The 26,350-nt window shown below is 38.4% G+C and overlaps 1 protein-coding gene across 1 annotated transcript in view; it reads left to right on the top strand.

The window, feature by feature from the left end:
- The first annotated feature begins 2,837 nt into the window (after positions 1–2,837).
- Positions 2,838–26,350, top strand: part of LOC138136429 (uncharacterized) — a 50,072-nt gene continuing 26,559 nt past the window's right edge. The window contains exon 1 of the mRNA XM_069055622.1: positions 2,838–3,018. Coding sequence (XP_068911723.1) covers positions 2,853–3,018 — 166 coding nt within the window. The 5' untranslated portion in view covers positions 2,838–2,852. The remainder of the gene's footprint in view (positions 3,019–26,350) is intronic.

A 26,350-nucleotide genomic window follows, 5' to 3' on the forward strand; every position in this document is an offset into this window, starting at 1 on the left:
AGGGGGATATGAAAAAAAAAAACACTATCCCCCCTCTTTTTTTTTCGACTGAGAATAGATATTTTCAGCACGAGAGAAGAATAAATATAAATGTTATCCATGAGCCGTAAACGAGTCTGCTAATTTTGACAAATGGATAAAATCTCTTTATTCTCGGGAACCAAACACCTACACCCGTCAGCTTTGTCTTAAACATAGTTAACAGAATTTTGAAAAATCATTCGACACAATTAAAGTTTTTTAATAACTACTTTTATTTTAGATGCCACTTGTACGCTGTTCGTTGATATTGATTTTCTACAAACAACCGGCATTATTGATTGAAAATGCATACAATGTCGGAATTAAGTTTCTATTCTGACGATATACAGCTGAATTGAAAAAAAAACGAGAAATGTCAAAAAAATGACACTTTTTTTCCATTTTTGTCATAGTTTGAAAATGGCTTTTAGAAATACATAGGTTAGAATTATTTATAAATAAATAATTCAATGACATTTAAGAAAATTATTTGATAGGTACTGTCAAGTTGACAGTTAACTGACAAATATTTAAAACCAAATTTACATCAGAAAAAATTTCATTTCCCGTTATTTTTTTTAATCAGCTGTACAGTCGATGGACAAATAAAACTGGGACAAAAATGACAATCACATAAGTCAAAATTTACAAATTTGCATCGTTTAATTACGGCTTTATCACAAATAGGTTGACTTTGGTATGACATATTATATAGACACTGACAAATATATTGACAATTCAATGGTCTGATTTACATAGATTAAATTTTAAGTGTCCCAGTTTTATTTGTCCACCGACCGTACGTATTGCGTGATTCAAAATGATTGTGGATAAATATGTCAACTATGTACGAAAATATGGCAACTCTGTAGGTAGGATAGAGTTGACATTTCTTTGACAGTTCATAGGCGCACAATTTTGAAAATTATCAAGTCAACGTGCAATGGTAATAATGGTATAAAAAAATCAAATGCACGCATATGAAATGTCACACAAATTTCAACTCTACCCCACCCACACAGTTGCCACATAAATTTTCGTACATAGTTGCCATATTTATCCACAACCATTTTTAATCACCCAATATTTGTGTAAATTGTCTTGGACAAAGTCGCGCAAATAGTGTTAAATCTATTTATTTATATTTATAACAATTAACCTCACCTTTAATATAATTTAAATTACATTTTAAGACAGACAAAGAATTTTTTTCATAAATTATTTATTATTTTAATTCCACCAAATTGGTGATTTTTTCAGGTACTTGCTCGCTTTAAGCATAAAGCGACAATAAAGTTTAATTCGTTTTACTCAACTAGTCAATCGCAATCTGAATCCTGTTCAATGAAGGCATTTTCGCATTTCCTAGGATATCGTGAAAGCAAAAAAATCTCTAATCTACACCGTCTAAATATTTCTCTCCCATCAAAATCCCACTATTTCTTCGTGTACCTGAAAATCGTTGAATGTTTCATCCGAGACGTTTATTTAAGAGACTGTATAAATAAGACCTTCCCATTGATGTGGATAAACCCACTGTAATGTAAATGCAAACTAAACAGTAAAAACAAGAGGAATTGGTTCTGTTTCCGATATTATTATTGTTCCGTTCTAGCTTCCGGGGATGTTTGGATCGTTAAAGAGATGTACTGGATTAGGACAGAATCCAGTAGCTCTGCCGTTAATGAGGGAATTACATCAATCACACAATTAACTAGTTGAAATCTGACTCATTTACGAATCCAAATGTATGTATTTTGGCTAGAAGGAACGACTATGAAAGTGAAACCGTGCTCTTTTAGTGAACAAATCTTTCTAGACACATCCAAATAACTACAGATTCGTTGCAAAAGTAGTTCACGATATTAAATAATTCGTTTAAAATCTCTCACCGTTGGACTCCTCTCTGGTCCGGAAATTACTGGTTTATCGCTCCGCCTTCCCGCAGATATTTCCAAGGCCACAGCCCATGAGAGAATCCACCATGACCAATGACTAAATAGTATTTCAGCAAAAGGTACAGTAAATCTTTCCCTTTTTAGAAACATGTTCTTCTTATTACAGAAAATACGTGAACTTTGTTCATCTGCTGTTGCAATAAACAATAAACATAATAAAAATCTTATCTAAATTCCATTGATTTTTACGTAATTTGCCCATAATAAATTAAATCTTTCGATTGCTGATAGAGATTAATTAAATTTAGTTAATAATCTCCTCACTTAATATTAATGCTTTCAATACAGTTCGTATAACTTTGTTGTTTTTTGGCTTTATAAAAGTAGGGGGCACAGCATCGAGGCCGGTTTTATTTTAGCATTAGTTATTTCCATCAAGTCTATTTTTAGTATTTTTTACACGACAAAGCGGTTTCTCCAACGGCCACCCATCCGCACACTGACCACACCCGACGTTGCTTAACCTCACCGATCGAATATTGATACTGCGTTCACAGTAGTTGGACCTCCGCCTCATTTATTGTTATTGTTATTATTATTACTATATATTGCACAAATTCTTAGGCCCCGAGTAGATTAAAATCCTCCGGGGCGCAACCCCGTCCGCTCCATAAACCCTGTCGAAATTTAATATCGAATTTGGGGGTGATACTTTTATTGTGACATCGGAACAGGGGTAGAAGTTGGGAGAGGAGCGGTTCCACAAGTGGTTTCCTTCGAATAAAAAAGCCGCCGTCGCACCCCTATAAAAACATCGGCGATCCGTATTCACTCAGGAATTCAGTTTTCCCGTCCATATCGTCACCCCATACAGCGCCGTACCCCCGTCATTAATCCGCGACTCCGGGCCCCAACCGGAGTCACCTGTGCGTGATGGGGTCGGTGCGTGGAAACGCCGCCCGACTGCTAAAACTGGAGGCGCGCGCGGTCGACCGTCAGTTGGTCCTTGCTCCTGCCGAGGACATGTTTTGGATCCTGCGAAGGACGAGGCTTACGAGCGCGGCCGCGTTACTCAACAACCTCAACAACAACAACAGCGGTGAGTTCTGTGTCAATGATGGGGGAGTTACTTTTTCTGTGTAGATTGGGGGATTTTTTTTTCTTGGTTTGGAGTTGTGAGGGAGTTGCGGAAAGTTTTGGTGAAGCGCCAGGAAAGCGCGCCCTTAAAAAAAATAATAACAAACATGTTTTGCAGGTTGTACCAAAAACAAAAATATTTTTTGGAAACTTTTTCTTGTTCATTAAATATTAAAAAAAATCTGGTTTTGAAAGTTAAAAAAAACAATTTTGATCTGTCTTTATCTTCAAATAATAAGTTCCATTTGTTGGACCATTTTAAACAAAATTGAACTTTAATAATAATAATAATAATAATAATAATGATAATGGTTGGACGGTTGTTTTTCACAATGCAAATTTAGAATAGTCTATTTATGTCGTAAATCGGTGATAAAAAATTTAATTGCGTTACATTATTTATGAATTATTTGCATTGTTATCAATATTACAATTGTTGCGAATAACCAGCAAAACACTTTAATCTGACACGCTTAATGCGCAGTTGTAAACTTCAACAAGAATTTAAATTCCATTTTGCATTCAAAACTTTGTAAACCATTTTCGTTTGCTCGGATTGAAATAATACAAATGAAATCTCTCGCGGCTGGCACAAATTGACTTTCAACTGTGGAAAACATTCATTTCCAAACGGAGAAAAAACGGTGAATTGTGTTGTCAAAAACACAAAAAAAAATTGTGAAGTAAATCAGAGTTTGGTTCACTTTTATGATTCTTTTGTGGCCAAAGATTTTTTATTTCGGATGGTCCTCTTAAAACGACTTATATTTGTCACGTCTCATTTGAATAAATGTCTATAGCGTTTGTCGAGGGATTGGGAAGCTCGAATAAACTTTTTCAGATTTGAAAAATGAAAAGTTTTTAGACTGTTTTATTCCAAATCATGAAATCAATTCATATTATGATTGAATTTTAAAGTGTCACCGTATAAAATATTGCCAAGAGAACAAAAAAAGGAAAGGATACATCTTTTATTCCCCCCGGAGGCTTTCCAGAGTCTTTTCAGCCACATTGACGGGAAGATTCGGGATGGGATGGGTGCAGAGGGAAGGTGGTAGGTACTGAGAGGTTGGTACTGACCCAGCATTCCCTTATCTGTGATATGAGACATACCACGATGTGATGGTGTGGGGAAACCTTTGAAAAAAAACCCACACCTGGTCAGGCTGGCACCGGGGTTAGAACCCGGGACCTTCCGAATGTAAAGTGTCGCGCTAGGCGCTTGGCCACAGTACTCCCCAATAGAACATTTCATTAATTTTTATATCTCTTGTTGATTCATTTTCATTAGGGCCGCCTATCCAAATATTATCCACACCCGTCGTTGCTTAACACCCATAATCGACCGATATTCAGTGTCACCCCCGAAATCCCTCTCCTTATCTCACGTTTCCTGCCTCGTTTCGGCTACGACAAAGGCGCGCCCCGTTAATGCACCCAATCTTCGTCCTTAAAAGCCCCCAAAGCTTCGAAGTTCGCTCATTAAAAACGAATTAAATGATTCGGCGTGTCCACAAAGCCGCGACACAGTACCTGAACGTTGCTCAAATCTGGATTTAATTGCGGCATGTGACACGTTTATCAGCGATAAATGGCGTGGGTGTGATGTGGGACGTTTTAATGGGATGGTTAATGCGCGTTAGAGACAACGTGGCCATTAAATTCGTTATTTCACACAAAATAGAAACATGGCCCGCTGTAATTATGCACCGGGGGCGGCGTGCTCCCCAACAAGGTTCTAGCATAATTGAAATGCGGCGGCATGGGATAAATTGAATCTCGGCGCGACGGATTCTCCCCGGATCGATGCGAATTTTTTTTTATCGGTCTGTAATTGACCGGAAATTTAGCCATTGAACCGGCCGGAACTAAATGTTAATTAGGGAAAAATTGATTGGGGGTTGGAGGAAGTATCGCACTCCCTCTCTTTCGCTCAGCAAGACTCACTTGGAAAAATCAGAACAAACCTCTGCAAGTGATATCGGGTGTTCATTTAAATGTATCCTCAAAGTTGGCCTTGAAGAGTCGATTGTGAACGCATCGCTCGTCCCTCTGCAGAATAAAAACACAAACAGTGAGGTTAGATTTAAACAGCTGATCCGTGATCTGTAATTCGTGGTGCATTCACAATCGACTCTTCAACGCCGACTTTGAGGAGATATTTAAATGAACACCCGATATAAAGAACAAAACTTCTGGATAAACTTTAGTTTATTAATCATACCAGGAATTCCTTCAAATGTCTTCTTTTTTAAGAATAATAATAATAATAATAATAATAATGCAGATATGATAATATAAACAATACTTTCAAATGAATTATCATTATCTGACAGAGATATCGATAATGATAAAACAAAATCTGGCCTCCATGCTGTGACCCTTTTTATAATAATTATATTGTCATCATGATATTTTCGATTATTCGATTATTCTTAGAAGACACTTCTTTTCAACAGTTGCTCTTCCAATTCCTTTTCCTTTCCCACTTCTGATCATTATTTATTAATTATTCCATTTTTTCCCTGTTTTTCCATTATCCTTTCCAATTCTTGTAGTTGTTAATAGTTATTTACAGCAACAGTGAGGAAGACAAGGCTTTCGTTCACGCATATTGCTCCGCTCCGTGGACGATGCAGTTCAAGTGAACGAAAGCGGCTTTGCTCTCAAGTGCTGTATTTGGTTTTGTTCGATACCTCCTTAGAAAGTGAATCTGTAACTTTGTATTCAAAATTTTAAATAAAAATAAATCACATTTGTGGACGTATCTGTTTCTGTGGAAAAAAAAAATACACAAAATAAACAAAATTCTGTAACGTCAATAAAGTGGTTGTGTGCATGTTGTGGAAATGGATGATGAAGAATTATATGTTACTGATGATATCTTGGAAGAGGCGAGTGCGAGGTACCAAATGTTGCCTAAAAAATCAAAATTACGTTATCAGAAAGAATTGAAAAAAATTATGCGTGAACGAAAACCCGTGAGCGAAAGTGATTTGAACGAAAGGGAAACCTTCACCCAATGGTAACCATGGACACAGACTCACTTTCTAGGGAGGTATCGAACAAAAGTTTTGTTTGCTTCTTTCGTTTTTCTTCTATTTTGCTCAGTCCTTCCTTGAATATAATTCCATCAATTTTTTATGACACAGTTTACTTCCTCAATAATAAGCATTTAGATAATTAACTGCTAGGTCGTTAAAGATTTTTTTATATCTTCCATATCTTCTTTTCTTTTGAATTGTGCTTTGGAATGACGTTTCCACTGCTATCTTACGTATTTAGAAAACTTCCCTATCTGGTCCGTTTTCTTTCTTTTTCTTTTAACTTTTTTTTTCAAGTACATACTCTAAACTTCCTTAATTAAAAGCAACAAATGTGTTCCGAAGATTTTTTCAACGCTTTTTTTAACAGTTTCACTTCCACTTATTTCTCTTTTGATTATTTATTAACTAGCTTTTACCCGCGGCTTCGCCCGCAAATTTCAGAATGTTTTAAAATTATGTTTCTACTTTTATGTATTGTGATAAACGCAGTAATTTCAATATGAAGTTTGTCTTTTTACGAAGAATAATTAAAACTTTACTGTAGACTACTTTTTTCTTCGACTATTACTTACCAATTCATGAAAATACGCCAACATAACAATTTTATTTTCAGTTGTAACCTTATTTAGATCCTCCTATTGTTTGATTGTCTCGTTTGATTTCAGATACCTGTCTTTTGATTTTTCCGGTATTAAGCTATTTGAAGCTTGTTCTGCTTCATTTAAGACATCTTCCGGTAAAACACAATCATTCAAACACATTTTGCGAAATTGCTACTTTTATAAACAACCAAATGTAACTATGACACCTGAACATATCATGCAAACGCGATTTCCAACTCGAAAAAATTTTTTTTGTGCTTAACAGGCTTAAAAATGATAATAGGGGTTGCTTTTTGTGGGTGTCAAGCGGCGAAGGTGACGATATACTCAGAGGATGAAATAGGGGTGAAGCAGCGAAGGTGAGGGTATTTCCAACTCGAAAAAACTGTCTTTTTTTAACAGGGTTGAAAATGGTAGTAGGGGTTGGTTCTTGTAAAATTAAAGTAGACAGTAATTTTCTTCTTGTTTTGAAGATCAAGTGTACAAAATTTCATCAAGATCGGAGTAAAACTGTAGATTTGCATACAAAATATACAAACAGGCATTCAATTTTATATATATACCTTTTCTCTTCCTTTTTCTTCCACATTGTGTATTTTCTTTTCACCACTTTCTTGCTCACTTTTGTTTCCTAATAGAAATTGTTGATAATCGTATCCCCATAGTTTTTATTTTAGAATGGAGCTCTTGATGTTAACTTACTCAATCATTGTTTAATAATCTTTTTACTTTCCTCTTTTCACCTCAACAAGATACTGCACGTTGTAACGCGACAGAAATGACTCAAACGATTCTCTTCTTGTCGAAACATTGTGTTGCAACGCATCTTGTTCTAGACGCGTGTAACACTTTTGAAAAGATAAAATTAAAAGTTAGCAACGTCAATAATCAAATATCCGATCCTCCCGGATAAGGTAGCTTGGAGCTTTGTTTCAACAGTTAAATTAAACACATTAAGTAAATTAAATTAAGCTCTACGAAGTCTAGCTTCACCACAAAGAAAACAAAACGTTACGAAACAAAACAAAAAAAAGTACAAACTGATGAGAAGACTAAATCGATACTAAACTTCTGAAAACACGATTCTCATTTTAAAGGACTCAAATGAAGTGAAGAAATTAGAATAGAGCTCTGCAAGTGATGTACATAAATTGTAAAGCGTCTGGATAATCCACAGTTTATCAGTCATGCCAAGAGTCACTCCAAATGTATTGTTTTTTGATAATAATAAGTAATAATGACGAAATTTTAAAATCTGGCCTTAATGCCGTGTCCCCTTCTTATAATAATGAAAATGTTGTTTCACAGACCAGTGGCTTAACGTAACTTCTGAATCACGAGATAGAATATAGCTTTTTTTTTTATTTCGCCCTGGGTCGGAATCGAACCCGCGACCCTCGCGTCCGTGAGCCGAAACGGACTCCCTTAGGCTATATTCTACCTTAATATTGCCATCATAATATTGGGTTATTTGATTATTCTTGGAAAGATTTTTCAACACTTTTTTTCAACAGTTTCTCTTCCAATTGCTTTTCCTTTCCCATTTCTGATGATAATTTATTAATTCTTCTTTTTTTCTGCTTCCTCTTTTTCCATTATTCTTTCCACAGCTTGCAATTTGTATTTTTTCTGTTTCTTTCGTTTTCTTCTTTTTTGCTCAATCCTTCTTTAAGTATAATTCGATAAATTATTTTATACCGCCATTTGCGTCCTCAGTAATCACTTAGATAAATTAATAATACGATACAAATAAAAAACTATTCCTTTCATATTTTCTTTTCCTGTTTGACTTGTGCTTTTCTCACTGTTATCGTTATCTTATTTATTTGAAAACATCAATTTCCTTTTCTGCTCGTTCTAACTAAAACAACAAATTTGATTGGAAGAATTTTTCTACTCTTTTTTTCAACACCTTCCCTTCCACTTGTTTTCCTTTCCCACATTTGATTAATCACTCATTTTCTTCCCTCTTTCCCTTTCTCCACATCTTGTATCTTTTAATAATAATGCTTTTTATTACTATCTTACTCAGATTTGTTCATTAATAAAATCCTCACTTTTTAATTTATTTTTCTTTCCTTTCTCACGCTCAGCAAGACCTTGCACGTTGCCACACGACTTCCCCGACGCTCTTTTATTCGAAACCACACCTACCTGAGCACCGTGTTTCGATATTTCTTTTTCTCGATCCCTCACTTTTGCAAAGACCATCAAAAAATACATTTGACAGAGTTGCGCCGCCTCCGGAGACATTAACGTAGCATCCGTGGAGACAAGAAATATTGGAGCAACGTCAATAGCGAAACATTAATATGTAGACTCTCTCGGATGAAGTAGCTCGGAGCTTTTTTTGTTGCAAAACATCGTCAAAACAAACACTTTATCCAAATATTTATGGGACTCACCCCCGAAATAAACTGACCCTTGATTCAGCAAATATGGGCGGCAGTCGGATCACGTCGCCGGAAAAACTGAAACTTGTCCTTTGCTTTTGACAGTCATGAAGAGCAGAAAGTCTCGGTGAAGAGCTTCCAGCGTGCGCCGCTTTCCAGATGAATTAATTACGAGGGAACATAAGCACTTTTCATTAACATAAATAATTCTTGTTCTTTGCGATGAATAATGAACGGCGTAATTCCACTTTAAATGCTTCAGACTCGATGTTTAATTTGCAACTTTCTTGGCGACAACACTCGAAGAAACTTGCTGCCGGTGGGGATACATAAATCTGGCGATTGTCTTAATTAAAAATGTAAACGTCAAAACGTTAGATTAGTCCTCCTCGAATGGGGGCGGAATGTTCGCATGAATATTCTCAGGGTCGTCGTTTCCTTTTCTGGACCTTTAATCTGCGAATTTATAATGGCGGCCCTCGTGCAAACGCCGCCGATTTGCAACTCATGAATAATGAAAATTTTGTTTATGATGGAGTGGAAGGAAATTTTTCATCGGGACATCCAGCGCCGTCCAACACCGGAGAATAATTCATCGACAAAGCTTTGCGGCTTTGCCCTCGACTACGAATAATCGGCTTGATCATCTCCCCATTAGCGACTTTGGTGAAAAACGTCGCCGCAAAACGAATCCGATGTAACGTAATAGCTTTGTCGTGTTTTTTCAAAGCTCAAATTTTGGGAGCTTTACCGCGAATGCGAATTTAATTTGTCTGGCCTCGCAGCTTTATTAGTATGCATAAGGACTGGCAAGCTTTGGTGAATATAAATGACCGGCGGCGTTAACTCCAGAAGACGCACTCCTTTTCGGTATTTACCTGTTGTTAAAAATACTCTCACTCGATTGGATTTCGCATTCACTGACGTCTAATCTGACCCTTAAGCTCGCCAGAGGTCAGCTCCTGAAACCGCTGCTCCAATAATGGATGTTCGACATCAAAGCCGTGCATTAAACTGGGGATTCCACCCACGGCCAGTCTTACGCAACTAACCAATCATTTACCAAATTAATTGTTGGTCTTGTGCGGCCTCCCAATTAACAATTTTTGCTCGAACTGCGAAAAATTTACCAATCCATCAAGTTTATTTGCATTTTCATCAACGAAATCAACTTGACGCGGGCTTCAAAAAATAAACGGCGAAATTCCTCTTTCGAACGGAAATTGTTATTAATTCTCGATCCGGCGAGAATTTCATTTACAAAAGCATTTGATCCAAATACATGAAATATTTAAACTAGTTCTCGTTTTTAGTTGCGATGAAATTTTGTTGAAATGTCGACAACTCAGTTACACCAAATTCCGTTTAACTGGTGCTGCACCGACAGTTAACACTGCTCTAATTAATTTACAAATTAAATTTACTTATTGGACCGTGCAATATTTGATTTTCGCATTTGGAGCTGGATATGTTTCCAGGGAGTTTAGTCTCGGAGGAAAACACGAGCGCAAATTAACACGAGGTCAGCGTTATTGCTAAAATAATGAACAACTCAAGAATCATTTGAGAAATGTGTGACCCTATTGGTTCATCAAGAATTTGCTATGACGCATTTGACACACTTTGGCAGCATTTAACCCCTAGCCTCTCCGGAAAAGAATCTAGGTCTTGGGCAGGGTGCTACTAGGTCTGGAGGGTTGGAGGAAATATGGTGTTGAGTCGCCTATGTGGCGTCTATTTGCCCATATCGAGATGTCCGGTGTGGTAAATCTTTGAAAAAAAGCCACACCTGGATCATGCTTCGCCGGGATTCGAACCCAGTACTTTCCGAATGCAAAGCGGCGCGCCACGCGCTTGGCCACAGTGCTCCACAACAACAGACGTTTTTATCCTCCTTCTGAATACAATGTACAATATAAAATTCTTCAGGATTTAGTGATTGGCTCGAAAGTGTATTGTAAATAACAGAATGATCACATAATTTGACATTTTCTTGTTTTAAATGAATTATGCAAGAACAGAGCCGCCCTCTAAACACATTATGTTGTCGAAAGCAGATGTTACGTTGCCCGAAACATTATTGTGTCGAACTGAATGCAACAGAGTTTGGGTTTCTTCCAAAACGTACACTTCTCCAAACAAAACACAATCGATTGGTACTCTGTCAGATGTAATTTTTTGGTGAAGCGACTTGTGTGCTTTCGAGAAGCTCATTATGATCGAGCAAACTCCAATTTCTGCCGGCAAATTTCGTCGGCCAGACTAAGTGAGCGGTAAATTGGTTGGTAAATTCTCATTAAATATGGTTTCGCATTAATATTATGCAAGCTGCAGGTGGCTGCCACAATCTCCGTGGAGCAGCCGCCCATTTGCCGAGGGATAGAAGCAGATGTGCATCCGCGATAAATAATTCATCACGAAATTAGTTGAAGTAATGGCGGAATACTTTGTGGTAATTTAGCGGTCTCCATTATGGAAAATCGATTTGACATGCACCAATTCCACCACCTTTTCTCGCTTAGTTGCGCGTCGAACGTTCCCTTTTTTCCGTTGTTTGTCTAAATAGTCTGCAAGTGTCAGATCGATTTCCTCGTAGATCAAAAATATGAAGGAAGCCTCTGGTATCGTTCAGGCTTCGGAGGACGAGGTAATCTCGTTTCCAATTTGTCGACGGACGTTCGAAAATAATTCATTTGTCCTGCGGCGGATGGTTCGGAAACAATACAAAATAACTTGTCGCGAAATTAATTAACGTTGTCGGTGGTACGTTTTTTCCGTTTTTTCGCGTACCAGGTTTGACGTTTTAATTAGCACGGGATAAATGTCGCCGCCGAAAAGAGGGAGAAAAACCGGCGATTTATCATTACCACCGTTCAATTATCGTCCTTAAGGACGTCCATTACCGCCCGGGGCATTATGTCGACGGTGCTATTGTGCCGTGTACGACGGAAGCAAGACGAACAAGTATCTTTTTATGAAAGGCGATAAAGCGAAACGGAGTTTGACGCAAAATCGATGTTCGAGGGACGGTTACCCCACACTTTCCCGCTAAACATTAACATTAATGCCTGATCGCGTTGTCGATTTTAATTACGTTCCCGTATATATTTCAATTAAGGATGATTGTCTGGAGTTTGCAGATTAAGACGGGACACGCACTTTACGAGGACTTAAAAGGGCCCCGCGTTTAGAACTTACAAACAGCGCCGTTACGAACTTTTGCACTCGTTCGCAAAATTGACTCGGCCAATTTCTTGCAGAAATTAGGAAATTCAAATCATAAACGCAGTCGTAATCGTAACAACGTACGCCAACTTCATAGAAATGTTTTTTTCGAATCCTCCCTATGGAGAACGACCTGTAAAGGCTTTCGTAGCCTTTGCAACCAGATGGAAAGGAGCCTAAGATTCGTCTGGGTTCGGAAATCCTACTCCTACTATTGAGGGACTAGTTACCCGGTACTCGCCTATCTGTGATAGGCCCCCTATCTAGCCATTTACCCCTATTTACCCATATCAAGGTATATGGTGTGGACAAACTCCGAAAAAAACCTCTACATCTGAGCAGGCACCCCTGGGATTCGAACCCAGCACCTTTAGAACGCAAAGTGGCGCTCTACGCGCTGGACCACAGTACGCGATGACGATTGTATTTCTTGTATGGGCACTATTTAAATACATATTACTAATAGATGGCGCCGCAGTACTCCAGTACTCCAATTGCATTATAGAACAGGGACAGAAACATTCAAGTGTCACATTTAAGCCTCTCCAGGTTTCTAAAATAGAGACACTAACAAGTCGTTTTAAAAGAAATAAACGAATTATATGTGACATTTCAAAAACACTCGAGTAAATTGTCTCCATATTCAGTAATTTCTATACTTTCTTAAATGCGGGTCGAGTGAATAAAAGCTGAAGTCCTTCTCTGTTTTACTCTGTAATTCTGAAAGTCACCGTTACAGTAGCTTATTTATTATTCATTGGGAAGCGCTAAACGAGAGCGCTTTTTGTAAATTGTTAACGATTTTATTCTGTACTTATTGCTGATCTTAATACTCCATTCACAATTAGAGGGGAGAACATTCAAAACGTTTTAAAGGCGATAATTCCTGTTTGCAAAATAGGAGACGAACAGAGGTCCCAATTTATATTTAAATTTCTCTACTAATTTAATTCTCGTTAATACTCAACAGTTTTCTATTAAAAAACAGCTTATTTTGTCAGGATATGAAGTGGGAATAGAGCAAACTAAAGCAAGCAGTGTATATTGATTAAATAACGTTGTAGCAATCAAACAATCAATTAATCAAACAGTGAATAATCAATTGATCAAACAAAATATTTTAATCAATTTATGAAATTGAAATATTTAACCGATCGACTAAACAAACGAAGGCTGGCTTATTTTGGACAGGAATTTAACAAGAATACATTTATGGTGTGATAAGAATATTTTTTCAAAATTTTGAAAATATCATTTAATCTGGAAAAGAATCTAGGACGGGTCTTTGATGGTGGTAAGTACCGAGGGTGGGAAGAAATATGGACTTGGTACTCTCCTATCTATGATATGGGTCTTATTTGCCCATATCAAGATGTACGGCGTGGGAAAACTCTCAAAAAAAGCCACACCTGGGTCAATGCTTCTCCGGGATTCGAACCCAGCACCTGGCAAATGCGAAGTGGCGCGCCACGCGCTTGGCCACAGTGCTCCAGCTACGTAAACTACTTCGGGGCGTTTTTATCCTAGTTCTGAAAATAATGTACAATTCTTCAGGATTCAGAGATCACTAGATCAGGTTTGTTAGTTCTAAATAGAGACATTTATGCTGTAATAAGAATATTTTTTCAAAATATTGAAAACATCACACATCTGCGCTAAATTTCCATTTTTTAAATATCTGAAGGCACCACCTACCTCGTTCCCCAACTGTATCTTTTTGCATTTCATAAATAACAAGACGTCGATCAAGAACCGCACCGCATTTTTTTATTGAATGAAGCTAAATTTAATACACACGGAAACCCTCACAATTATTAATAAACAGCAATTTTTCCGATATCTCCCGCAAATTGTTTCGTAATCGAATTTCCACCGACACAAATATCTAGAGAATTTTCCTGTGCCTCGTCCTATTACAGGATAATGCGGTAATATAGCGTGACTGGCGACTTCCATTCGCGATTAGTTTGAGATAATTCAATGCAAAGACTTTTGCAGGAACATGGCGGGCCGTATCGACCCTGCGGGATCCTCCGACTTTATAAATCTCGCCTGTGAAGTAAATTTAATTTATCGAATATCTGTTGCGAGATGTGCCGAAAGGGAATCTGAAATTTTTCAATTAAAATATCGCGGCTGGCGGTTTTCTCGCCTTTGTGGGAGGAAGCGAAAGTGTTTCTAAGGAATCTCAGGTGGGAAGTCGCAAAAATGGGGAATCGTTTCGAAGGGGGAGTTTTAGAGTGAATAGCTTGCATTAACAATTCTAGAGGCGTCGTTTTGTTAACATGATCTTACTAGGGGAACATTCTCTTTGCTGGAACGCATTACTTTATCCAAATGTACGCCCAAGTTGTCAAGCAACTAATCAATCATCTTTAGCCGTGACACTTTACGTCATGATATATTACGCGGTGCGGCAAACGTTCCTCATTCAATTCGACTTGTCCCGTTTCAAATTCACCAATTTAAGGCCGATGTGACTTTACCAGAACCAGACAAGAGCCTGATTCACACAGCTCATCTACCGCGCGCTATAGTGAGCTCGCCTCGCTGATTTCATCAAATAAAACTACAACGGCTTCACAATTGTGATAATTTTTTAACGATAATGGAATTGACCTGTCACGTGCACTTGTTTCAATTTGTACCAATCGTTAGTTTCGATATTTTTTTGTTGTTTAGATTTTCTCAAAAGCCGTGTTCATCTGTGCATGAAACGCATTTCCATTCGAATTAATTTACAATAAATTTGCGTTATTTGCATGCGTGGACAATCTATTATACCCGATGGCAGGTATTGGAAATATTCCTATTAGTATTATTATAAAAGGGGGCACGGCATCAAGGCCGAAGTTGTTATTACGAGTGTAAGTAATCATAATGAGCCATGAATTATTGGAATCACAACGGAACGTTTCCCTGGAGACCGCCCATCCACAAATTAACCCCTCACCGAGGGTACCGGTGAGGATGGGTGCGGAAGGGTAGGTGGTGGTACTGAGGGGTGTATATTGACCATATCTGTGATATGACACTTGATATCAAGATGATGATGTGGGAAAACCCCTGAAAAAAATCTCGCACCATGTCAGCCGGCCCTGGGATTCGAACCTGGCACCTCCTGAATGCAAAGCGGCGCGCTAAGCGCTTTGCCACGGTGCTCGGTCACTACTTTGTGAATTGTTTCCAAATTAAGCAAGCGACGAAGTGACAATTAAACGCTGAGGCCACCCATCCAAATATTGACTGCATCCAGCAATACTTAGTTTCTCTGATCGCATTATATTAATAACTAAAATATTTTTTTACAAATAGGGGGCATCGAGACAGGGACCACACCTCTCCGGCCCCTTTTAATTTAGTCTGAAGCGGAGCCGCCCTTGCTGTTGCACTTTTATCGATTAATAAACCTTGTTATGAAGATTTTTATGGAGTCGCGTGCCCGTTTCCCATCCCGTCATGTCGTCTAGCGTTCAGTTATTGGTTTTGAAGGTTCCACGCGAGCTTGCGGCGTCCTTTTCCCAACAATAAATCGTTCCTGGAAACTTTGACAATTAACCGAAACTTTAAACAGGCTGGGTGTGCGCGCACACTCAAAACTAAACAAATTAGCCCGTTGTACGTCTACATAATTCGCGTACACTTTGTTTCCAGTTTTATGGAAAGCGGAAAATCACATTACGGAGTTTGCCAGATGAGGACTCGGGACATTATGGGAAAAGTTCTGGATGCAGTGTAACTGGATTGTGCGACTTTTCCCATACACGCGGAGCTTGTTTGTTTCCGACATCTGGACCACCGAGCTTGTTTCCACAGTAGATTTCCACTTGATCACCAGAATAAAATAAACGTTCGATCGCCGGCTTTGGGACTCTTAACTCGGTATTGTATTTCGATTTTCCTCGTCCTTCCGCGCTCACGAAGACATTAAGCCAGTCCGGAGACAGCTTAAATCGACGAAGGTGTCTCGAAAATAATGATTTATGCTAAGTTGGGTTTAGCAAAACCGCAGAGCGAAGGGGACCATTACGCGAACTCGGAGTAGACCAAAGTTTTTGAAATTCGCGGCGGTAAGGGTTACGTCTCGCGGAAGCGGCAACTGGTTTGGTTTGAGGGCGCTCATGTGAAATGGCGGAATGCTCTCGGTCCCAGGCTTGACAGTATCTCAAACGTAAACTTAATATTCCTTATGAGGTCTCCTACGCTAACAAGAGATACAAACGAGCTCGATTTCCTCTCTCTTGGGAAAATAACCGATGCGGGAGGGGAAATTTGATAGACTCGCTAAGAGTCAACTAGGAAGTCTATAAACCGACAAGATCGTTACGTGAAACCGTTCGAGTTTTGTCTGGGGAAGCTACCAGTGAAGTAAAGTAAAAGCTACAAAAATGAGCAAGTTTTGTGTGGAGAGACTAACAAAAGTTTATTTTGAAGGAAATATTTAGATTAGATATAATCTACATTGAGAATTTTCGAGCAGCGAGGTTAAGCAGCGTCGGTGGCAGCCAATGAATTATTTGATAGAAACGGAAGGAAAGGATACATCTTTCATTACCCCCAAAGGGAGGGGCGGGCTTATGAGGCATTCCAGGGCCTTTTCAGCCACACTGACGGGAAGATTCGGGATGGGTACGGTGAGGATGGGTGCGGAAGGGGGGTGGTAGGTACTGAAAGATTGATACTTATTATCTTATCTATGATACGAGACCACGATATGATGAAAAAAACCCACACCTGATCCCGGGGTTAGAACCCGGGACCTCCCGAATGCAAAGTGGCGCGCTAGGCGCTTGGCCACAGTGCTCGGTTGATAGAAATGCCCGTGATGATACTAATGAAGATAAATCAGTCCAATTAAAAAAATGTTGTCCAAAAGACAGTTCATCACGAAATGAGTGGGTGCGTAGAAATGTTGTGATCACGTGTGCGTCCGCACGACCCCATCCAAATTACCAATCAGAAGTTTTAGATGAAATTTAAATCCCGGTTCGAGTTGCCACCTCGGCTCCAGTTTCCGCACCAACTCCCAAACTGATTCGATTTTTAACCGGCGCCGACCATTTTCTTAACTGCTGCCAATTAGAGAACTTTGTACATTTATTATCCGGCAGGATTAACCGGCGAAACAATGACCCGGCAGGAAGCACGTGCCGAGCTATATTAACTCGGCGCCTCCGCCATTTTTCCAATTCGCAAATTGTCAACCGCTTTATTAAATGCCCGATTCCCGTGCATTAGCGTTATTACGTTTTCAAGCTCAAGGACTGCGGAGCCTGCGCCTGCAGATCAAAGGGAATAAATGCAAGATTGTCCAACAACGAGAATAGTTTGGAAAGTTTCCTGCGAGATATTATTTGGAACGTTGGAAATTTAGCAGGTTTCTGCGGATTTACGAGATGTAAAGATGATGGGTGGCACCAGCGCGACATCTTGACAAGTTGTTTATTGAAAATCAAACCGAAGAAGTCTGATTCGATTTGTCTTTTGTAAATCTCGTCCGGCCAACTGCTCTTGAATGTGATAGATAAAGTGTGTGTCACGTTTCCTCCAGATTGCTTCATCCGTCCTGTCGTAGATCGAGGGACAGACGTTTCAAGGAACAAGTGTCACATTAGCCGGACAGTGGACCGTTGAAGAGGACGCCATAATCGAAATCTTTCCAAGGACAGAATACAAAATGTCCAACGGGTATAAAGATTCTGATGGGGGGACTTGTTAACAGCTTTAAAGCGCAACGCAGTCCTGAATAATAATAAATAAGAAAGTTGAGGAATCTGTAATTAACTAATTAAAAAATAGAGTCTGGTTTTCCATGTATCTGTTTAAAAACTTTTAAAGGAGTTTTTTTTTGTTTTTTTTTTTTTAATTGATAATGTCTACTTTTCAATTTGGATGATATTTGCCTGATTTTCGCTAAACAAAAAGAAGCACAAAACAAAAGCAACGCTACAAAAGGAAGAACCAATTAGCGATAATTGTCAGCTGTCTTATTATTAACAGAAAATTTCAAAACAGTGTTTTTCGTTGTTAAATAAGACGACTCGCTTGTATTTTTTCGTCAAAGATGCTGAAATTTAATTAAAAATAATTATTAATTAGCAATTGTTAAAGTTTTTGCTTCATTCAAATAAATTTTATTTTAATTAAAAATTGGATGAAACAGTCGAAGCCTGTCCTTCAACTTTCAAGTCACGGACTTCGTATACGTTGGATAGTTTTTGCATTTTCTTATTGGTTCTGTTTCCAAGATGGAACCGAATTCCAATAAAACTCTGAATCAAAATAAGAAACTTTATGAACTCATTAAACAAACAACTTTATTAATTTCTGGAGGCGTACAGTGCAATTAATCACCTGGATTTGTAGGCAATACTTGAAGAAGAATAATGTTGAAACTTTTCTATCAGAGAAAATTTCATTTTCCAGTCATGTCTGTTCACTTCCAGCGAGTCGAGAGGTAGAAACATACAAAGCAATCGATGTGGTGCCCGTGTGGCGTGGCGTTAACTAGCACTCCTCGGAGGTAAATGCGTACCAGGCGGTGACGCTGTTGGCGGTTTTGGCGAATAATTATTTGTCCAATTGACGTATCAGCACCATTCGCAGCGACACTTTTTTTTCGAGACTTTCCCGGTGCATCCACCCACAATTTTTCTTTACCGAAGCAAATATTTTTATTGTTTATTTTGCGTAATTATGTGTACACAATACAGTAGCACTAATTAAGCCTATTAGGCAACGTAACACCCCTAGAGAATTTTCCTAGACACTGATGTATTCCGTGCAAACGACCACTCCATTGTATTTTTTTCCCGGGAAATTCCGTCGCAATTAAAATTTTCGCTGCCCCCTCTCCTTATTAAGTTTTTATCCGCTCCTCCGGGACTTGCAGGTGCGGCACATCTCATAGTCGAATCGGTCCTTGGGGAAATTGCAAGTTTCGGTCTGCTCCATCGGTCAAATATTCCTAACGAAATGTTCCCTCTCGGAAAAGACTCGACTATTAGTAAAGGGTTTGAAGACGACGCGTGATCCCCGAGTCTGTGACGGAATACCAAAGCGGTCGTTAGAACGTGTTCTAACATCACTTAGATGTTCCTGGCTTAGCAAACGTTGGTAATGGAGGCCAAGTGGGAGGGATTACAAACTTCATTAACTTTTCCCTTTTACATAATCCAGTTAATGTAGCACACAGAGGCGTTTCTTATACGAAACCGAGTCGGGGGAAATACTTGGGGGGCAAAAACTTAATTTCGTTACTGACCATGTTTACGTCGAGATTTAGCGGCTGGCGCGGTCGTAAATTAGAAACCTGCAAAGACACCGACCGTTTTTTGTCGACGAAATGAGAGAGGGATGAAGGGTTTTCGTCTGGTGCTCAAAGAAAATCATTCCACTTTCTCTAAACTATATAATCTCGTTGTGTAAAATTGTAGACTGATTTGTAATAGCTAGTTACGCAACGAGTGCGATATGGTGATTATTACGGAAGGGGTGTGAGGTCTGCACAACGAGGCCTCGACAGTATATCTAATCAGATTGGTGTCAACGTCATTGTGCATCTTTTCAATATCAATGCACGTAGGGTTGAATCGATGACAGCGTCCGGGTCGCACGACCCGCCCCTGATTTTATTACCGCGTTAAGCGATTAATGGAAAATCAATGGATAATTAGAAAGGGGATCGTTTGTCTTGCTCTGTCGTCTAATTTGACGTTTAGTAGGCAACTCAACACCGATTTCATCAATCATTTCGATTCGGAAAGTTTCACATGGACGCCGCGTGACGCAATAAACGCTTAAAGGACCAACGGTTGGCTCGTAAAAAGCGACCAAGTGATTTTTTTAATGAAACCAGAATCCGCTGTTATTATTTTGGGGCACCAACAAAATCGACAATCGATAACACAAACAGAGCGAAAGAGCGATACCTTGGGGGTCAATGGTAATAGTCGCTATATCGCACTCGTTGTGTAAACAACTATTTTACTTGTTCGTTTTAATTAAACAGAGAACTTTTTTCTTTGCATTGGAGCAGATGTGACTGGTTCTCTCCACAAAAGCGTTCGATCAAGAATGAAGTGTTTACCACCCTCCACCTTGATTCTATATAGATCTCATAAACATTACATTATGCATGAGAAATTTAATCTCGCCTTCCTCCATTTATAAAATCAACCCTCGGTAAACAGCGATTCGATTTGGCCCATATGTGCGTGTTTATCTGGTCGAAGGACGGCAATCGTCGTCGGTAAAGTAGAGTTCGTTAGGTGAATGGCGACCCTTCGATTCTCAAATCTGAATTTCATCCCTCACGCGCGCACCCTCTCCTTTGTTCGACTTTTTGGTGGAGCAGTAAATAAAACGAAACGACTATCGAATTGTTTAAAGGTGAAGTCGACTCGGAGAAGTTGGAAAAGTCGCGAATCAAAAGTTACAACTTCAATCAGACACGTTCCTGGGGCGAACTCCACGAGTGTCCTCTTCAATCAAACACCAATCAAACAAATAAAGTTTGCGGCTGGGCAGCGGGAGCGAAGGCTTAAGAGTCGGATGGGTTTATTAGGCTCGAGCAGACAGACAGTAATAAAAAATGTACCAGTTTTTAGGGGCTGCAGTTACTTAGAAAAGAAGCGAAAATGGACCTATTATTATTATTTCAATAGTGAAATAAATTTCTGAAGTTTTGTCCTCGTATACGCTATACAGAGGACATTTTAATAACTTTTAGAATTTTTGTATGTTTGTATGTTTCCAGTTAACTCAAAAACTAATTGATCGATTTTCTTGAAACAAATTTTATTGGAAGAAGAAAATTGCTGGTTCCGTTCTGCACTTTATTTCAATACGATGTGACGTCCAGGAGCTGCGCTATAAATTTTTATAGACGTCAAGTCCGGAGACTGCATCCAAATATTGACCCCACCCAATATTGCTTAATTTCTCTGACCGCATAACAATTAAAATATTGTTTTTCCAAAATGGGGGGCACGGCATCGAGGCCGGATGCTATCTATCATTTCGAATGAATTAGTGGTGTTGTTGTTGGAATTTTTCGACGACAGTAAGGATCAATAAGTAGCCGAAGGAATTGTGTCATTACAGACAGGAATAAAAAATTTACCAGTTTGTCTTGGGGGTGCAGTTTCTTAGAAAAGAAGCGAAAATGTACCTATTATTATTATTCCAATAGTGAAATAAATTTCTGAAGTTTTGTCGTCTTATACGCGATACAGAAGACATTTTAACAACTTTTAGAATTTTTGTGTGTTTGTTTGTACGCACTTAACTCAAAAACTAATTGATCGATTTTCTTGAAATAAGTTTTATTAGACGAAGAACATTGCTGGTTGGGTTTTGCACTTTATTTCAATACGATCTGACGTCAAGGAGCTGCGCTATACATTTTTATAGACGTCAAGTCCGGAGACTGCATCCAAATATTAACCCCACCCAATATTGCTTAATTTCTCTGACCGCATAACAATTAAAATATTGTTTTTCCAAAATGGGGGGCACGGCATCGAGGCCGGATGCTATCTATCATTTCGAATGAATTAGTGGTGTTGTTGTTGGAATTTTTCGACGACAGTAAGGATCACTAAGTAGCCAAAGGAATTGTGTCATTACAGACAGGAATAAAAAATTTACCAGTTTGTCTTGGGGGTGCAGTTTCTTAGAAAAGAAGCGAAAATGTACCTATTATTATTATTTCAATAGTGAAATAAATTTCTGAAGTTTTGTCGTCTTATACGCGATACAGAAGACATTTTAACAACTTTTAGAATTTTTGTGTGTTTGTTTGTACGCACTTAACTCAAAAACTAATTGATCGATTTTCTTGAAATAAGTTTTATTAGACGAAGAACATTGCTGGTTGGGTTTTGCACTTTATTTCAATACGATCTGACGTGAAGGAGCTGCGCTATACATTTTTATAGACGTCAAGTCCGGAGACTGCATCCAAATATTAACCCCGCCCAATATTTCTTAATTCCTGTGACCGCATAATAATTAAAATATTATTTTTCCAAATGGGGGCACGGCATCGAGGCCGGATGCTATCTATCATTTCGAATGAATTGGTGTTGTTGTTGTTGGAATTTTTCGACGACAGTAAGGATCAATAAGTAACCGAAGGAATTGTGTTATTACAGACAGGAATAAAAAATTTACCAGTTTTTTTTTTGGGGTGCAGTTTCTTAGAAAAGAAGCGAAAATGTACCTATTATTATTATTTCAATAGTGAAATCAATTTCTGAAGTTTTGTCATCTTATGCGCTATACAGAAGACATTTTAGCAACTTTTAGAATTTTTGTGTGTCTGTTTGTACGCACTTAACTCAAAAACTAATTGATCGATTTTCTTGAAACAAGTTTTATTAGAAGAAGAACATTTCTGGTTGTGTTCTGCACTTTATTTCAATATGATGTGACGTCCAGGAGCTGCGCTATAAATTTCTATAGACGTCAAGTCCGGAGACTGCATCCAAATATTAACCCCACCCAATATTGCTTAATTTCTCAGACCGCATAATAATTAAAATATTGTTTTCCAAATGGGGGCACGGCATCGAGGCCGGATGCTATCTATCATTTCGAATGAATTGGTGTTGTTGTTGGTGGAATTTTTCGACGACAGTAAGGATCAATAAGTAGCCGAAGGAATGTGCTGTGGGAGGTAAGAATGAAACCAAAGCATGTTTATTATTTTTCCGTTAATATTTGTTCTGTCATTAGTTGGGAATTAAATGGAAAAGAAATGCCAAGAATCTTGTAAATATTTTTTCCACAATTATTAGAGTTAATGACCAGAAGGTAATTATCTGATAACAAAATAAATATTTCTCTTGATGGCAACAAATAAAAATGTATTTGTTCAATACCTCCGTAGAAAGTGAGTTACCAGTGGGTGAAGATTTCTCATTCGTTGACTTCACTTTCGGTCATCGTTTTTCGCTCACTGCCTTTCACTCACTGGTTTTCATTCGCGCATAATTATGTAAATTTTTCCAATTCTTTCTGATAATTTTAATTTTTTAAGCAACATTTGGTACCTCGCGGCACTTGCCTCTTCCAGGACATCATCAGGAACATATAAGTCTTCAACATCCGTCCAAAAATGTAATTTATTTTTATTTAAAATTTTGAATACAAAGTTACAGACTCACTTTCTAAGGAGGTATCGAACAAAACCAAATGCAGCACTCGAGAGTAAAGCCGCTTTCGTTCACTTGAATTGCACGCACTTTGCGTGAACGAAAGTTTTGCCTTCCTCACTCTTATTGCAAATAACTATTTCTGAAAACTGGTTCCTGTTATGCAACTGGAATTGAAATGTGAACAACACATGACAAAACAAATAAACAAAAAATGTTGTTTGATTGGTTTAAAATTGTTTTACATTTGGTGGCTTTCGTCTGAAGTGATTTTTAAAGAATTTTGTTCTGGATTGTTCCTGGTTTAGTTCAATTAACGCCAAACTTTCCCCCAATTCAAGCCATCGGTGCAGCCATTCTCCAACTTTAATAGAATTTGGCGAAACGATCAGTCACGAGCTGGAGGTGCATTGTTACCAATTCGATTCCTCCAAATCAAACACCACGCCATCGAAATTCATCCAACAACGTGCGACTCCATCTGTTAAACATCTCGTTTCAGATTCAAACTAAGAAGTTTAGTTCGTAATCTCAACATTTCCACCGAGTTGCTACCCAACTTCCTTATTAAAACCACTCAAGTCTTCTTAATGGCGAACACGCGGTATGTTTCTGGTCGTGGGCGAAAGTTCAACAGCTTTCTTGAGCCATCTATTATTTAGTATTTTCCGGTTGGCTTTTTACCCGCTTAAGCGCAATATTGTGAAAAATTCACCGTAGAAAAACGACCAAAGCGCACATCTTGAATTGTATTATTAATGCGTTCGAGGTCGATTCACTCGATGAAATATTTTTATTTCTGAAACGAAAAGCTCGCACGAGGTGAATTCCGGTATATTTCAAAGGGCGAAATTGTGGAGGCGTCGTACAGGAATTCTGTGAGAGCGTGAAACCTTCCTTTCAGTCTCCAGACTCAAATAAATTTTTTAATGGATGCAAATACTTCGAAATTCAAAGAGGCAAAATAAAATATTACTCGGGTTCTTTGCAAAAGTAGTGAATGATTTGTATACTGAAAGTTGATTTAAAAGGGGTCTCTAAATATCAGTGAAGACTGCATCAAGATCTGCTCAATAACTTTTTAGTTATAAGTGGACAAGTGATACATACATACTATATACATTTGATAAAATGTTAAAATATTTGTCTCGAGAATTGAGAATATTGCTTCAGAGAACTGAATAAAAGATTCACTTCAATTTGTAAGTTATGAAATTCATGAAATACCTACATAGTTGCACGGTGCACTACTTTATTGAAATGCTGTTTTATTCCTAGACTCTTGAAGTCAAGCAGCGCCAGATTTATTTGAGTCGCCCTCTCGTCTCTTCCTTTTCACAAACTTTCCTTTCATAATTTGCTAAAAACTGATCAAGTCAACGACTAGATTAAGCGGTATTGAATTTGTGCGAGCCAGTAAAACTTAACAATCCAATAAAATGTCTCTTTTTGCTCTTGTTAACGAAGGTCGTAAAGCACTCTTTCGCGTTGCAATTTCCTATGCAGTTCCGGTTGGCTTGCTCCGTTCGGAAATCCGATAAAACATTTCGGAGACCCTAAACCCCTGTTAAATTGAAATTAAACCAAAAGCAATTTAATCAAGTCCATTGAAAACAAAAGCGCTCGTAATCCATCAATTAGGCGAAAATCGCAGCTTTCTAACTGTTTTGCCTCCAACGCTAATATTTTTCACCGGGATTCAATAATCCGATTCAATTCGTGCAGGATCATCCCGTTGTTAACGCACGGATGAATTTTGTTATCTGACGTATTTTACGAGACTTGCAACAGAACGATGGGGAAAGATGTCGAAATGTTGCTGCAACAAAATAATCCCATTGGTTTTCGTTTTGTTCGTTGCGGGATCACTGGAAATAATTCGTTGTTTGGCCAATACAATCCAGTACAAATTTAGCGGTTCGGTGAAATTCTACCCCAAATATTATCCTATTTGGAAATGTACGGTTTCAGTACTTAAATCCCGGAATCCATTTCATTTTAAATGACGGAGATGAAATATTGGTGAGTAGAATTAACCGCAGAACACGTGAAATTCATCAAAATAGCGCCCAACTGAATTGTATGTTTGGAAACTCTCTGAACCGCATGTCCTGTTTCAGAACTCTCCAGATTATTGAATTAGTTGTTGGGACAGCGAAATAAACAAAAACAAACGAAGAAGTACTTTGTGATGCAAACCACACGGAGGTGCGAAAGGAATAGAGAGTTAAATGAGTGCGAGAGGACATTTTTCGCGCATGAGCGCAGTATTTGAGGACGAGCGACGAAGGAGCGAGTGCTCATTTGCGCGAATAATCTAAGCCTCGAACGGTCGTGTCATCTCAGTTTTTTTTTTATTCTTTATTTCTTTACAGTCTAGCCTGCTTTGTTCCAATTTCTTAATTTGTTAGGTTGGCAAACCAATCCAAAATGTCTTCTTATTTTACAATTAATTTTCTATTCAATAATTTAATGAAAACCCTATTGTTTTCGTTTTTTACCTCTCTCCTGGATTCACTTTGTACACGTTGCCCCGTTATAAATTGCTGACATTACACTCTTTCCCTCTCAATTGCCGAGGAAATCTCGCTTTCCACACCCCATCTATAATCTCTTCCACCCTATTTATAATTCCTTCCGTTGCGGAGTTCCCGGAACGTAGATTTTTGCATTTGTAAGTTGTTCTCTCCAGGGGCTCGCCAGTAAAGGACTCGTTTGATTACTTTTTTTACTTTTGCATATGTATCGCAATCGAATTAAAATTGGTACTCGGCTTGATTCGAATTTAGTACTTTGACAAAATTAGACTGAAACCAATTCCCGTTGGAGCGTTTTATCTGATTTCTGCACAAAGCTCCGGTTCGGTAA

Source organism: Tenebrio molitor, chromosome 8, assembly GCF_963966145.1.
Source record: "Tenebrio molitor chromosome 8, icTenMoli1.1, whole genome shotgun sequence".
NCBI classification, from domain to species: Eukaryota; Metazoa; Arthropoda; class Insecta; order Coleoptera; family Tenebrionidae; genus Tenebrio; species Tenebrio molitor.